A 15259-nucleotide genomic window follows, 5' to 3' on the forward strand; every position below is an offset into this window, starting at 1 on the left:
CTGTAAAACTGTAAGTTTTCGTAAAAGGCCAGATGATGCTGTCAAGTGACACCCGTGCAAACACCTGGTGGGAACTGCTCTGTGGCTCCAGGGTTTGATGACATAAAAATGGTTCTTTTGAGCCTCCTCCCACCTGGGATTGTCAGTGGGTGGAAGGAAGGAGGAGCCACGGTCCTTCCCCTTTCTCTCAGCATTCACACCCTGCCTCCGTCTACTGACCACTGGCCTTAGCTAGGCAGACGGGAACAACGTAGCGTGAACAGCTGCTGGACTGAACTATCCAGGGCTGGCTGCAGGAGCCTGGTCCTTCCGAGCATCTGCCAGAGCCTGACCATTGGCGAAAACAAACAAGCTGGCGTACGGCTCGCCTCTTCGTGCAGCCTTTGCATTGACCAACCACCCAGGGGCTTTAGCTGGTCACCCACTTGGTGAGTCATCTTTGCTTACTTCTCTGTCAAAGGGGTGGCGCCCAAGCACCTTGTCAACGGACTCTGCATGGGACTAGGAGAGCAAAAGGACCCAGGGTCTGATTCTGATCTCTTGCAGCTGCTCAGACTGGTGTATGACTCCAGGGGAGTCACTCCTGGTTTGGGGTAACTGAGTGCGCAAGCCACTACTTTGGAACAACCGAGCTAGTGATTTTTACCAGCACACGTTCTGACACAACCAGGCCCTCACCCAAAGTCCCCTGAAGTCAAGAGCATTCTTTCCATTGACTTCAGTGGCGGTGGCCCTTATCTAGCCTCCTACTGGGGTTCTGCAACTTCTGTGCCCTGTAGCCATGTGGGGTTCCCCAGGAGATGGGGCATTTGGAGTACGGGCTGTTCTTGCATCTTTGCTTCTGCAACCCCAGGTTTGTACAACTGATCCAAGGAGGGTCCTGGATTCGGCCACTCCCGGGTGTGGAGCCCCTTGGCCCTGTCCATCATTAACGGGTGGGCCCCCCAAAAATACAAATGTCGTATTTGCTACTCAGGGTTATGAATATGCTGATATTTACTAAGGATAGACATGCTCCAGGGTATGAGCTACTCTCTAACTAATGGAGATTAGTAGGAAACTTTCCCTGAGGACTGGTCATCCCATCACTGCTATAGCAGGGTTTACTGCACCTTCCTCTGACGCAGCGGGTGCTAGCCAGGGTCAGTGACGTGGTAATGCACTGGATGGATTACGGATCTGAGCTAGTACAATAAATCCCCTATTCCTCAGTCCACCCCCCCAACTTTATCCTCTCCTCCTTAGGCCAGTTCAGAAATTTTATTTAAGGATAGGGGTCTGGTTGCCTTGCGGTGCTTTTAGAGCGCAGTTCAACACTCCTCCTGGAAAGAGCATTGAAAAATACCCACTGTCATTTGACCACGGCAGCGCCCCGCACGCTGGCTCCAAGTGTTTGCAACATCCCATGAAGCAAGATGCCGGAATCTGCTCCGAGGGATGTTTAACGGCGTGGGGGACATTGCTTTGAAATGAAGTGTAACATGAAAGGTCAGGTTGTTCTCACCCTCCTCTCAATCACCACGGCCTCCCACCTACTAAAGGGGAAGGGCATGAATGGCGGGCATCCCCCAGGACATACTCACTTCCCCCGGGGAGGCTGTCTCTGTCGAAGATACACAGCTTGTATCCGAACTCATTCTCCAGGACTCCACGCAGGGTCAGCAGCACAAACTCCTCCTCCTCGGCATTCCGGGCATAGGACACGTAAATGTCATACTCCTTCCCGTCTGAGAGAGACACTTCGGTTACTGGCTACGGTCCGTGCCTTCCTCCCCCATTCAGCCCCCGCCTCCCCTGCTGCCTCTCGAGTCTTACAGACGCCGGGGACCTGTACCTATGAGCCATCTCGCCAGACAAGGCTCTGCGCTTCTCCAGCCTCGGCCGGACTCAAAGCGCCTGGCACACATTCACGGGATCAGCAGCAAACCCGCCATTCTAGCCAGGGACCTACTATCATCCCAGTTCTCCATAGGAAGAAAAAGCGGTGTGGCGTGCCTGGGGGATGAGCTCAGAGTGACATAAGAAGCCTGATTCTGTGCTCGAGACAGAAGACCATTCTTTCCACACCTTTAGCAGAGAGCCCAGAGACTGGACAACATAGCCCTGTCCCTCGAGACGGTCCCATGAAGCAATGTGTGGAGAGCTTACACTATCATGGCCATGCCGCACCTACTGCAAGGATACCCTCCTAGACCCTGCCTCTGGCTCTTCTCGCAAGCACTCCGTTCACCCCGAAAAGGGAAAACAGTTAAGGACGTTTAGGGTCAGTGATACCCTGCTTCTGGAGGGGTAGAAATGGCCTGACACAAAGTTATCTCCAGAACCAAAGGGACTGGCAGCAAGAAGCAGGCCCTGTAACTCTGTGAAACCCTTACCTAGGATGGCTTCGTCCGTTCCAAAGTGAGCCCGGTAGAAGAGAACCATTTCGAGCCAATAAACGTGGTAGACGACGATCAGGATCACCACCAGCAAGACGGTGGATCCTAGTCCGCAGGCCAGTTCCACAGTGTACCTTGGAGCTAGAACTGGGGTTAAAAACAGACAGGTCTTTTTTCATGGAATACGCTGGTCGTCCATTTGAATGGGCACATGGCTGGATCACAGGCAGCCGAAGGGCATAATACAATGTGAGCCCATCTGCAAATGGAGGTTTCTGTAGGACATCAAAGGCTAATGCCTAAATAAACACACACAAACACACACACGCGAGCCCTGGGCAGTTTTAGGATGCTGGGCGGTTGCAACATGAAGGAGGCAATTGAAAGGGAGACAAAATGACTGAAGGGCCAGTTCTGCTCCCCATACAGACACTGAAGATGGGTCACTCCCCACATCTTCCCGGAGCAAGACAGAGGCCAGGGAGGAATCTCTGAGCTACAGTTCCCTTCTGCCGCAGGATGGCCCTCACTCTGGGCTGGGCCCAAAGGTTCGAGCTGGCCCCAGAGGGTAGGATTGTGAAAGCCGCCTTTTCCGGAACAATCCTAGCCTTGGAAACAGCATGTAGCAAGTGCAGTGGGTGTGATCGGCGCATGGATACGGGGAAAGCCAGGCCGTAACCAACAGCCCCAGCCTGGAGCGGAATAACTCATGGCCACCATCTTATGCTCCTCTCATGCCTTGTCCCAAAAAGATAACAAGTATGTCAGTAGCATCCCCCGACTGTTTCTAGTCACGAACCAGAAGGAAGGCTCTGAGAAAACACTGGAAAGACTGAAATGTTTGCAAAGAGGTAAGATGACTTGTCCTAAGCAAGACAGACTCTCTCATGAAGCCAGCATTTGTAACAGTAGTATCTGAGATGCCCCTGTTTTTCCCTCATACTTAGAACAGGAATTAACGTGGTAACTGTGTGGCATCACTAGGCAAATACTGCTCTTTGAATGGGCACAGCCGAACTACGTGACGTGTGCAGCGGCAGTTGGGATAGAGAGCCATCAGCAGTAAGTAGAAGCATCACAAAACTCGTGAATATAACTGAGCTTTATTAGCGAACAAACCAAACCACCAGAAAGAGAATATACAAACTGAAAGAATCCACCAAGTCTCCATGGGTAGCAAACAGTACAAGAGATACACGGAACCGTGAAAGAGACAATCCCAAGAAGAATAAAACCAGGAGCCAGAAATGAATATAAACCAGTGGCAGGGAGAGGGGGGAATTTTTTCATAGCCAACATAAAAGAAATACAAGCCCACTTGCTAACATTTATAAGGCAAATGGTACTGAGAGGTTAGGTCCTGGCCAGTTTGAGCCACGAGTGACATGATGTGATGGTCTGCAGCTAGTTGACTTTAGCCTGCTGTGGTCCAGGCTGGTTCTTGCACTCTGCTGTGGAATGGAGCAGAAAGCGAAAAAGAGGACATAAGTAATTTTTCTACAGAAAGAGAAGCTTCCAGTCAACTCTCCTGGGGGTCTGACAAAGTGGACAGGAGGGAAAGAGAGACAGTTGCAGACAGTCAAGCATCAGTCAGCCAAGAAACAGTGTTCTGTGAGGTCCTGGATGGCTGTGTTTTCTAATCAAAGGGTCAACTTGCCAGGCATCTCCGTTTTCCTATCCAGAGACAAGAAGTAAGTGCATAGACACTACAGGGATGACTGCTCGAGAAAAGCCTCAGGTAGGCAGATAGATAGATGGCTCTAACCCAGCTCTGGCCTTGATTAATTGCATGCTCTGTCTGGGGCGCCTGTCTGAAGAGACACACAAAGATTGTCGCGAGTGGACAATTCGATGAGAATAGCTGCAAAGCGGTCGTTAGTGAGGAAAGCCTTCCTTCGAGTCAATCATGTCTGAACTCCCAGCAACCCTGGCGGCAGCAGAGTGGAACATGAGGAGCCAAAAGGCTATTTTTTGGCATCTTGCATTTGAAAGATTTAAACAGGGCAGACTCCACTCTGGTGGAGCTTCTTAGAAACAGCAATCTTTCCTGATGTGCCGCCGGGCAGTCTCTGTACAGTGCTGTCACCCACTTAGTGAGGTAACAGAAATGTCTGCCTGGCTAAGGAAACCTGGTGCGGACATGCCTGAAGAAAGGGTTTTGGCTGCTGTGACATGGGTGTGTGAAACAGGAAAAATACCTCTCAGGTTAAGAGAGAAACCGCTCTAGAAAAAGTCGGCTTGCGAAGTCAATGTCTCTGAATTACACTTTTTATCTGGTATCAGAGGGGTAGCCGTGTTAGTCTGAATCTGTAAAAAGCAACAGAGGGTCCTGTGGCACCTTTGAGACTAACAGAAGTATTGGGAGCATAAGCTTTCATGGGTCAGAACCTCACTTCTCACTTGCATCTGAAGAAGTGAGGTTCTTACCCAAGAAAGCTTATGCTCCCAATACTTCTGTTAGTCTCAAAGGTGCCACAGGACCCTCTGTTACTTTTTATCTGGAATTTGCCCCCAGTCCTGGCAGTTCTAGATCACCCTCCCACAGTGACCGAGGCAGGAACCCAAACCAGAGCACGGTGCAGAGTGTTTCATGCTCCGAGGTCTGTTTAGTCTCCCTCTGGGCATCTCAAAGGAACGTGACCTAGAAGGGTTTCAAGCACCAGCAACGTCCAAAAGGCATTTCCTGTCTGTCCGGTCACACTGGCGGGGAAGCAGTAAGGTGGTGACCTGCCTCAGGGACACTCTGCCAGGAAACCCATCAGGAGAGACCACGAACGTCTTCTCTCTTCAAAGAGGCCCCAGGGTCAGAGAGGATGCTCAGATTAGCATTTCCCAGTGAAGGGCAGTTATCTGACTCACGGGCCTGTTCTACTGATGCACAGGGCCTGGGTCACCCACACTAAAAATACTGTGTTTAACAGGGGTGAACAGCTTCAGTGGGAAGAACCTGTGTGCTCGTGCCTTGGTGAGTTTCCACTGACCCTCTTGCAAAGCGGTGCCATGTTTAAAGCCGGGAAAAGAGCCTGAGCAGCACCTGGGACAGTGAGCATTGCTAGGCTACAAAGGGAGGTCAGCGCATCGCTCTACCGGCAAGTCTAATCAGCCCATGTTTTTTTCAATTTCCTGGTGCACAGTCCAGAAATGCCAGGCCTCAGCAAAAGCTCCCCCAGCCTGTGCTGACAGCACCCACTGCATGTACCGCTTGGCATGGGGTTGGAGGAAAATATTCTTCCATCATTTAGGGCAGAATGGTTCATGTAGTTCGGTGACTGGGATCTTGAGCTTTAAAAGAAGAGACAGAGTACAAAAAGGGCTGCAGCTTCCCACACAACCCAGCTTGGTCAGCAGAAATGAACGTAGAAAAGCCATCAGATCTGGCGGCTGCAGGATGTATCTTCTCCTCCCGCGGTACAGAGATAAATGGGAACCGTGTCCATGCACCACGGAGATAACAGATGTCTAAAGAACAACTGGATGGCACCTCCGAGAGGGGTCTGACCGCTGACGTAGTGTAACAACCTGGTGCCGGCCCCTGAACTGGAAAACACCTCGGGGCAGAACACCATGAGCCCCTGCTCCCCGAGGGCGAGATCGAGCCTTTAGGCTCAGCCCGTGGAAGGGCAACAAGTCGCTGCGCCACCCCAGAAGCGGCACCAACAAGGAACCGTGACTCAGACAGAATTCTCCCTTGCTTTGAGGGAGAGTTCGTCCTTTCCTTCCTTTCAGGGTGCAACTTACTAGCCTCTTTGGCCCTGCTCCACTTGGTGCCTAGAGGGACTAGAACCATGGTTTCACACCCCATCTTTCTCCACACCCACCTGAGCACAGTGGGGAATATCAGGCATGCAGCCTCCACTCTCGTCCCTATAGCCGGAAGTGCCATCTGGGTAACAATAAGAAGGCTACACAGGAGCAGAGGGAGCAGGAAATATTTACTCCCTCTATTCCCTTGTATGACCACGTTCAGCCAAGGCCCATCTTGTCCCAAGAAATTTCTTCCATATTCGACCATGCGTCTAAGATTTTTGCCTTGCTGCATCCGTTAAGCCGCGGTTGAGCAAATCCATTACCTTTCATTCTCACCAGGGCCGCATGGTGAACCTCCCCTCTGGTGTTTCTGGCATGACAGGTGTAGTTACGCTTCAAGTCCTTGGCTGTGACCTTGGGAATGGTCAGAGTCTTTGTGACCTGCTTGTGTCCAAGGTCGTCAGTAACGACGCTGGAACAGAAAAGTTAAAGGGTTGCACACGTTAACGTTGGCTGCACTATTTGTGATTTTTATATATATACACACATATACACACACACGTATACATATATACACACATACACACACACGCAATTCAGCCTTTTCTTTTTTGCAAAATCACACCCATATTTAGGAATTGCTTCATTTTTCACAGCGGAACGGTTTGACCTTTTGGTTGCTCTGTGAACTGGTTTCGTTTAATTTTCTTGGCATTACTTTTGCTTATTGCCAGCGTGCGAAATAGGATTGTTTAACTGGTGTCCTGGGGCATTTTAGAGGGGAAGGGTGGGCTTGCCATAAGGCACTGGACAAAGACTCATGAGATCTGGGTTCAGTATCCACCTTCATCACAAACTCTCTATGGGACCCTGGGCAAGTCATTTAGTCTCTCTGTGCCTCAGTTAGCCATCTCTAAAATGGGGATAATAAGATTTCCTTTCTTCTCCACTTCGTTTTGTCTGTCTAGTCTGTAAACTCTTTTTGAAACAGGGACTGTCCTTCAATATGTGTCTGTACAACAACCAGCACGCTGGACCCCCAATCTTGGTTGGAACCTCTATGTGCTACTGTAACACCTAGTCATAGATTCACAAATTCCAGAGCCAGGAGGGAGAGTTGTGGTCACTGAGTCTGACCTCTTGTATAGTGCAGGTCAGACAACTTGCCCCAAATCATTTATAGAGCAGATCTTCTAGACTGACACCCCATCTTGATTTTAAAATTGTCATTGACGGAGAATTCACCACAGCCCTGTTCCAATGGTTAATAACTCTTGCTGTTAAAACATTACGCCTTATTTCCAGTCTGAATTTCTCTAGCTTCAACTTCCAACCATTGGATCATGTTCTACCTTTTTCTGCTAGACTGAAGAGCCCATTGTTAAATATTTGTCTCCCATGTAGGTACTTTTACAGACTGTCATCAAGTCCCCCCTTAACCTTCTCTTTGTTAAACTCAATAGATGGAGCTCTTTGAGTCTACCGCTGTAAAGCAGGTTTTCTAATCCTCTAATCATTCTCGTGGCTCTTCTCTGAACCCTCTGCAATTTATCAACGTCCTTCTTGAATTGTGGGCACCAGAACTGGACACACTATTCCAGCAGTGGCTGCACATTACTGCAACAAATAGATGTAAAATAATCGCTCTGCTACTTTATATCCCCTTGCCCTCCATCCCAGGATCACATTAGCTATTTTGGCTAATGTGAGCTTGAGCTTGAGCTTGAGCTCCCAGCATCACACTGGGAGCTCAAGTTCAGCTGATTATCCACCATGACCCCTAAATCTTTTTCAGAGTCACTGCTTAGGGTGCCCTATCCTGTAAGCAAGGCCTGCATTCTTATGTACATGACATTCTAATGATGATAATGCTCATCTTCAAATGAATTCTGTTTCATCCCCAAGCTCATTATGGATTGGTTCTACTACCCATCATATTTATTAATATTCTTATGAACAAAATGATGACTGTCTGACCCAGTACGGCCGTTCTTATGCTCTTATGTTCCTTAGAGGGCAGTGGCACACCCTAGCCGGTTTGTGATGCTAATCCCAATGATGAGCTCTCCTTAGCTTATGGAGTCTCTTAACGATGTCTCTTTTGAAAGAAAACTTGGTGACAAACAAGGAGCAGATCGTGGTTAAGTATCATAACTACGCACGGGTGCTGCACTGCACCCTGAAGGGATTTGATCTGACTAACACTAAGAAACGAGTGACCCTTGGCTCCTAAAGTTTGAGACTTGCCAATAACCTGAACAGGCTTTTTCCATTGGGAGCTCCAGGTGTTGCCAAAAGGGGCAGTGCTGTTGAATACCCCAGGCCTCTCTCTGTGGGATCCCGTGTGCGGCTAGCGGAGAGGGCTGAAAAAGCTATGCAATGAACGTTACGAAACGTTACCTTTCGGAGACTTTTATTGTCGGGTCTGTGATATCGTCTGTATTTTTTCCATCAACCGTCCACCAAAGCTCCGTTCGGGAGTCCTTCAGAAAGGTGAAGTAAACTTCGCAGGGCAGAACAAGCTCGGCACCTAGGAGCAGAGGATTAGGGTGAAGTGGACGTAGCAGCTGCAGCTTTGCATCGCTTCTACTGTCCAAGGCCTTTCATAGCCCGAGTGTAAATAGAAATGAAAAGGAACAGTCACAAGAGTGAAATGCCTGCAAGCTGCATGGAAGCTTTTTCAAAACACCATAATAGAGGCTCAAACTAAATGTATACTGCAAATAAAAAATACAGGAAGAGGACCCAAAAAATGCCACCACGGCTAAACAACAGAGTGAAAGAGACGGGTAGAGATAAAAAGACATCCTTTAAAAACTGGAAGGCAAATCCTACTGAGGGAAATAGAAAGGAGCATAAACTCAGACAAGTCAAGTGTAAAAGTATAATCAGGCAGGTCAAAAAAAGATTCTGAAGAGCAACTAGCAAAAGACACAAAAACTACCGGGAATGTGGCCAAAATACATTTTCAAATGTCTGATAACCGTGCAGTAGTGGGAATATTTCACTTTTGTTTTACAAATAAACAGTAAACAAACAAACAAACAACTCTCTCCCTAACCAGATACTTAAGTGGTTCCTACCACCACATTGTGAGCGCCTGTGGTGCGGTGTTCACCCCATACTTGCCCTGAAGGGGTTAATGTAGGCTAAGGAGGAGGCCAATCAACCAGCCAGGCCACAGCTGAGGGCAATAGGAGGTTTAAGTAATCCCCTGGCTGACTGAGGAAGCCCAGAGGGATGGGCTGGGTTTATAAAGGCAGGAAGCTGATAACAGAGGGGGCCGTGGGAAACAGCCTGCAGTTACTGCCAGGGAAAAGGGATGTGTGTTTGGGGCTACGGAGGCAAGTAGCCTACGGTTACTCCCTGGGAGCAGGGAGCTGTGAGGCTGGCAAACCCAGAGAAGTGGGGAGAGCCGGAAGGTAAGGAAGGGCTCAGGGAAAAGGCAGCAAGGTCCAGGGTGGAACAGCCCGTGGCTGCTGAGTGGAGGGTCCCTGAGCCGGAACCCGGAGTAGAGGGTGGGCCCAGGTTCCCCTACCTGCCACTGGGGAAGTGGCACCAGTTAGGCAGTGACTGGGAAGATGGCTTTGAAGAGACTGTGATACCCCCTAAGGGGGAAGCGCGCACAGCGACCTGGCCGGAGGGCCAAGTGTCACAGAGAGTGCAGCAGTAGGATGTGCAGCAAGCAGCAGAAGGGGGGCCCTGGCCCTGGATGGTGCTGGTCCCAGAGCGGCCAGGAGGAGGCACCCCCAGCTGTCAGTGAACCCCACGACAGTGGGGTCTCCCCCACACACAATAATTGGTTTATTCTCAACACCCCTGGGAGGCCAGATGGGGCTATTGTCTCCATTTTACAGATGGGGAACTGAGGCACAGAGAGAGTAATGACTTGCCCAAGGTCCCACAGGAAGTCTGTGGCAGAGCAGGGACTGAACCCAGATCTCCTGAGCCCAAATCCAGTGCCTTCAGGACAAGATCTTCCTCCTTGTTATGAATCATGTTTATTATTTATTTATTATTTGTAATACTGCAGGTCCCGGAAGCTGTCCGTGCCTAACGATCAACGAAGAATGTGCTAGGAGCTGTGTAAACCCAGAGTATCAGACAGTCCCTGCCCCGAAGAGCTAACAATTTAAAGAGACCAGACAGGCAGAGGGCCGGGGAAGTGGAGGAGATCGGCTAAATAGAAAGAAAGGGGTGGGGGAGAGGGCAGGAGAGAAGACGGGCAGGTGTGGAGTGAAGATAAGCTAAGGAGACTGTGGGAGGGGAGGGTTAGCACAACCAAACAATCAGCACGGGGCAGAGAAAGTCCAGTTAAACCTGTAGAAAGTTCTCTGAATGTCTGCAGATCCCTGTCTTGGCCACTTCTGAGGAACGGATGCCCCCAGCTGCGCCCCATTTTACCCCCTTCTCTCCAGTGCTTTCTCTGCTTCTGAAGCTGCTCCTACGAGCTGGGGCCTGATTTCCATGTTTATTATTTCAGTAAGTCTGTCTGCTCAAAGAACTGCCTTAAGCTGTGTTCTCGTGTCCCATAATTGGGCTTCGGCAATTTGGAAGCGACAGAAAAGAGAGAGGATCCCATGCTGCTTGCAAAGCAATCCTGGCCCCCATATTCTTCAAGTAAAGATGCAAAGGAGAGCCGTGGGAAAGCAGGCAACCGAAATGAACCCCTGTGCTTGTTAATTACATGGCTTAAGATAATCTTCCCCATCACTGTGGCCAGCTACCGCTGTGATTTACCTGCTTCGAGTTCGTAGATTATTTTCGCATTTGGAGAGAGAAACTGCGGTGGCATTGCCTTGTTTGGAGATCCTGCAGAACAGAAAACAGAATCCCCCCCCCCGGGGTCCCAGTTGAAAACACAATCAGTCTTCATTAGGATATTGAATGATTTCAGACTATTTTATAGTCACTAGCCATTTGCATATACCCTACCCTCTGTGACCGCACACTAGGGTCACTCACCCCCTGCTTCCCTGAGCCCCCAGATGTGTGTACCCATCTCCCGCTGGAGTTGCTAAGAATTGTGCATATGTCCCAAAGAGCAGAAGCTGATCTAAGTAGAGAGTGGTCCCAGTCACAAAACTTGGTGCCCAATCCAGATTTTGAAAACCCCCAAGTATAGGGCTGTCTGGATAGATGATCTGGGCCCAGCTGCAGTCCGGAGGAATCACACTTCCATCTAGGCATTTCGGCCTTTACCTACAGTTCAGCCGATCCCACAGATTTTTCTACTGCTGCTCTTTAAAAACAACAACAAAAACTGGTTTTTCCTGCCAGCAGTATTCTCTCCTCCTACCAGGCATTCCGTGAGCAGCTGTTACCACCTGACACAAGCACGTTCTAGTGTCTACCGGGGCTTTACATTCTGCATTGCGTTTGCTGCCACTTAGGCCTTGGCTACACTTGCGACTATAGTCGCGCCGCCAGCGCTGTGAGAGCTCGCTCGCAGCGCTGCAAGTACTCCACCGCTCCGAGGGGAATAGCGTGCCGCGCTGCGAGCGAGCGCTGCAGGCGCTGATTACACTGACGCTTTACAGCGCTGCACTCGCTGCGCTCAGGGGGGTGTTTTTTCACACCCCTGAGCGCCACAAGTGCAGCGCTGTGAATTGCCAATGTAGCCAAGGCCTTAGACTGAGCGTTCTTTGTTACTTGCATAGCACCACATGTGTGTGCTACGCACACTGTAGGCAGCTCTGAAGAGACAATCTCTGCCCTGAAGATCCTACCGTCTGAACAGATGAGCCTGCTACTTTTAAAATACAGCCTGAGAGATGGTAGGAAACATACAGCAGCCACTGGAAAAATGAGACGCTGTTTCTAATCGTGAGTTGAGATCACCATGGACAGACCATAACGAGGCGATGCCAGCAGAGGCCAGCCCAGATCATCTCATCCTCACTTGCACTACTCACCCAGCCAGAGATGTGTCCTGGGCATTCACACGCCGGGGGAGGCTGACTCCAGCAAACCGAAATACACACCTGGTGGTGGCAGATTAATTAATTCATTTATGCCAAGGAGTCAGAGATGGGACCAATAGTCAGTCACTGACTGAGCCCGCAAGAGCCTTCTCCAGATCTTTTCATCTCTGCCACTAAAATTCTGCATGGTTTTTTTATCCTCCTTACCTACTACCTTCATCCTTATGCTTCTGGTGAGGTTGTAGGTCCTTCCGTTCTCCGTGTAGCTCACAATGCAGGTGTAGTTGCCTTGGTACGCACCGCGGACAATGCCAATGATGAGTGTTGAGTCTCTGGGATATCGGTCGTGGAAGCCTTTCACCAACACACAGTTCTAGAAGCAGACAGCAAAACACTTACATTTTTGGAACAAAAATTCAGAAACTTGTTTTCAATCCCTCTATAAAAATCTAAAGCTCTGCTTGGAATAAGCCTAGCAGGCAGTATTTGGATTTTGATTCAATTCAGGCTAAGGTCTAAGTTTTACAGCATTAAAATCTCATGAGTCCAATAAGGTGAGGGGGACATTTGTCCACCCTTTGCCTCAGTTTCCCCAGATGGAGCAAGTTACTTTTCAGGAAAGATTAAGGCTGGGATAGTCCAAGGAACTGGAAGGAATCAGGCACCCAGCTCCCGTTGAACTGTATGTCTAATTCCTCTTCGCCTCTCTTCCAAGCGGTATGAGTTGTTGGGGCTCTTCAGGTCAGTTTCCCATTGATGGAGAGATCACTGATGTGGAGTTGGGTACTGCCTTTGTTTAACTTCTTTTTTCACACTATAGGCACCTGTGCCGGAACAGAGGATGCTACAAACAGCCTGCAGGCAAATCCCCTCTTTCAGAAATATCAGCCAATGCCTGGTTCCCAGGGAGCAACTCTGCCTCAAGAATTAGAGAGATTGAGACAGACAGCAAACTCCCTTACTGTTTATAACAGCTCCCCCAAAGATTCCACATCACAAAACTAACCATACAGCATGTCTTCGGACTGTACGCTGCTCGCGCTGTAAGAAAGCGAACAGGTGAGACTGTAACAGCACCTGCTAGTGTCTCCTGCCATAACATCCCTCAAACTCCTGGGCCATTAGGCTCTTTTAGGCTGTGATTTTCAAAGCACCCACCAAAGCCAACTGGATCTGCGGGTCTCGGCACCTCTGGAAACCAGCCCATAAATGCACACAGTTTAGCTAAGCAGTGAACAAAGGGGAGACGTAACTACCTACAGGTTATTTAGAGGCTACAAACACCAAGAAAGGAGAAGAATTATTTAGCTCAGTACCAAGGGGTATAATGGGATGAAATTAAAAAGGAAAACCTCTGGCTGGAGATTAGGGGAAAAGTCCCAGAACAAGAGCTATGGGGCCGTGGAAAGGTTTACAAGAGAAGTGATGGAACACGCTGGCAAGTAAAACTTTAACCACCTTTGCACTTCCAATGCTTTTAATTAGGACTATAACAGCGTTTAAAAGACTAAAACAGCGTTTAAAAGAGAACTGGATAAATTCATGGAGGTTAAGTCCATTAATGGCTATTAGCCAGGATGGGTAAGGAATGGTGTCCCTAGCCTCTGTCTGTCAGAGGGTGGAGATGGATGGCAGGAGAGAGATCACTTGATCGTTACCTGTTAGGTTCACTCCCTCTGGGGCACCTGGCATTGGCCACTGTCGGTAGACAGGATATTGGGCTAGATGGACCTTTGGTCTAACCCAGTACGGCCTTACTTATGTTCTTATGTTCTTAATCACTGGAGTATCCAGGCACTAACAAAACTGCCTCAATAAAATTTTGTCTCCACTGCTCCCCTTCGTGTGTTGGGTTTTTCTTCTTTCTCTCTATGACAGCGAGCGCAGGTACTGCAAGGAATAATCTTGAATAGGCAAGGGGAAGGAGTAGATGACTCTAGTAGGTTTATTCCAGCTCTGACTTATCAGGTTCTATAAGAGAAAGAGCTCTTAGCGATGCTGAGATGCTGGAAGGGTGAGGGGCCCAGAAGAAAGAAAGATACGGAAGTGAAAAAAAGGACAAGAACTAAACTTAACTCTATTCACAAACTGACACCAAGTTGCACGGACACGTCTGCAGCTGGCATAGCACTTTTGCTCTCAATGAGACTACGCTGATGGATGTCAGCTGAGGATTTGACCCAAAATGAGCAACTGACCAAAAGAAATCCACAGGACAGGAACCTTAATAAGCCTTCCTCTTTGTCAGAAAAAGCAGGGAACCTGTCCCAAGTGCCAAGTTACAGGCCCCTTTTCAGAAAGGTTTATAGCCTCTAAATATGCTGATGATAACTTGACTGTCATAAAAGCCAAAGATTTGTACGTTTTCCAAGTGATTATTTCTGAATGGTGCGTTTCCAACTCAGATTTATCTTAATGTGACAGTTGAAGACAGAGGTAATATACCATTGTTAATGGCTTTTACTAGGCAAAATGACTTTTACGGCTTGCTGTCTGCAAAATGATTTAAGTGGGGCTCTTTGTTTCATTCTGCTAATTGATTGTCAATATTTGAACATCAATAGATGATACAAATTAGTCATGTAAACCACCAAAATGAAGCTATTCCTCTTGGACACTGCAATGCCTGTCGCTAGCCACGGCAAGCGGAATCTCAAAAACCTCAAAGGAGACATCAAGATTTTAAAAAGTGAGGAGCACCCAACTGCAGACACTGGAGAGGGGCCTAATTTTCAGGCGGTGCCTCCAGTCGGGCCCCCAAAAATCACTCATCACTTTCCAACCTCTTCACCTAATAGTAATAATTGGGACGTAGATGTCCAGGTGCTTTACAAAGGAGGTCAGCATAGCTAGCCCTATTTTATAGATGGGGAAACCTTGAGGCACAGAATGGGCATGTGACCTGCCCAAGGTCATTCAACAGCCCAGGAACTGAACCAAGATTTCCTGAGTCCTGGTCTACTGCCCTCTCCAGAAGGCCACCCTGCGGCTAAACTCTTCCTTGTTAGAACATAAGAATGGCCATACTGGGTCAGACTAAAAGTCCATCTAGCCCAGTGTCCTGTCTTCTGACAGTGGCCAATGCCAGGTGCCCCAGAGGGAATGAACAGAACAGATAATCATCAAGTGATCCATCCCCTGGTGCCCATTTCCAAACAGAGGCTAGGGACACCATCCTTGCCCATCCTGGCTCATAGCCATTGATGGACC

The 15259-nt window shown here is 48.9% G+C and overlaps 1 protein-coding gene across 4 annotated transcripts in view; it reads right to left on the reverse strand.

Annotated features, from left to right (window-relative positions):
* The window catches only part of IL1RAP (interleukin 1 receptor accessory protein), a 63801-nt gene that overhangs the window by 14522 nt on the left and 34020 nt on the right, over positions 1–15259 (reverse strand). For 2 of the 4 annotated variants that reach the window (XM_042843863.2, XM_008173482.4), the window contains exons 5-10: positions 12257–12422; positions 10866–10937; positions 8526–8655; positions 6449–6597; positions 2376–2525; positions 1584–1727 (exon numbers count right to left, since the gene is read on the reverse strand). In XM_042843863.2, the coding sequence (XP_042699797.2) occupies positions 1584–1727; positions 2376–2525; positions 6449–6597; positions 8526–8655; positions 10866–10937; positions 12257–12422 (811 nt within the window). Of the gene's footprint in view, positions 1–1583; positions 1728–2375; positions 2526–3464; positions 3830–6448; positions 6598–8525; positions 8656–10865; positions 10938–12256; positions 12423–15259 lie in introns of those variants that run through there. The other 2 variants (XM_065557502.1, XM_024110058.3) reach the window with 2 other exon arrangements.

The sequence above is a fragment of the Chrysemys picta genome, chromosome 9 (genome assembly GCF_011386835.1).
Source record: "Chrysemys picta bellii isolate R12L10 chromosome 9, ASM1138683v2, whole genome shotgun sequence".
Classification (NCBI taxonomy): domain Eukaryota; kingdom Metazoa; phylum Chordata; order Testudines; family Emydidae; genus Chrysemys; species Chrysemys picta.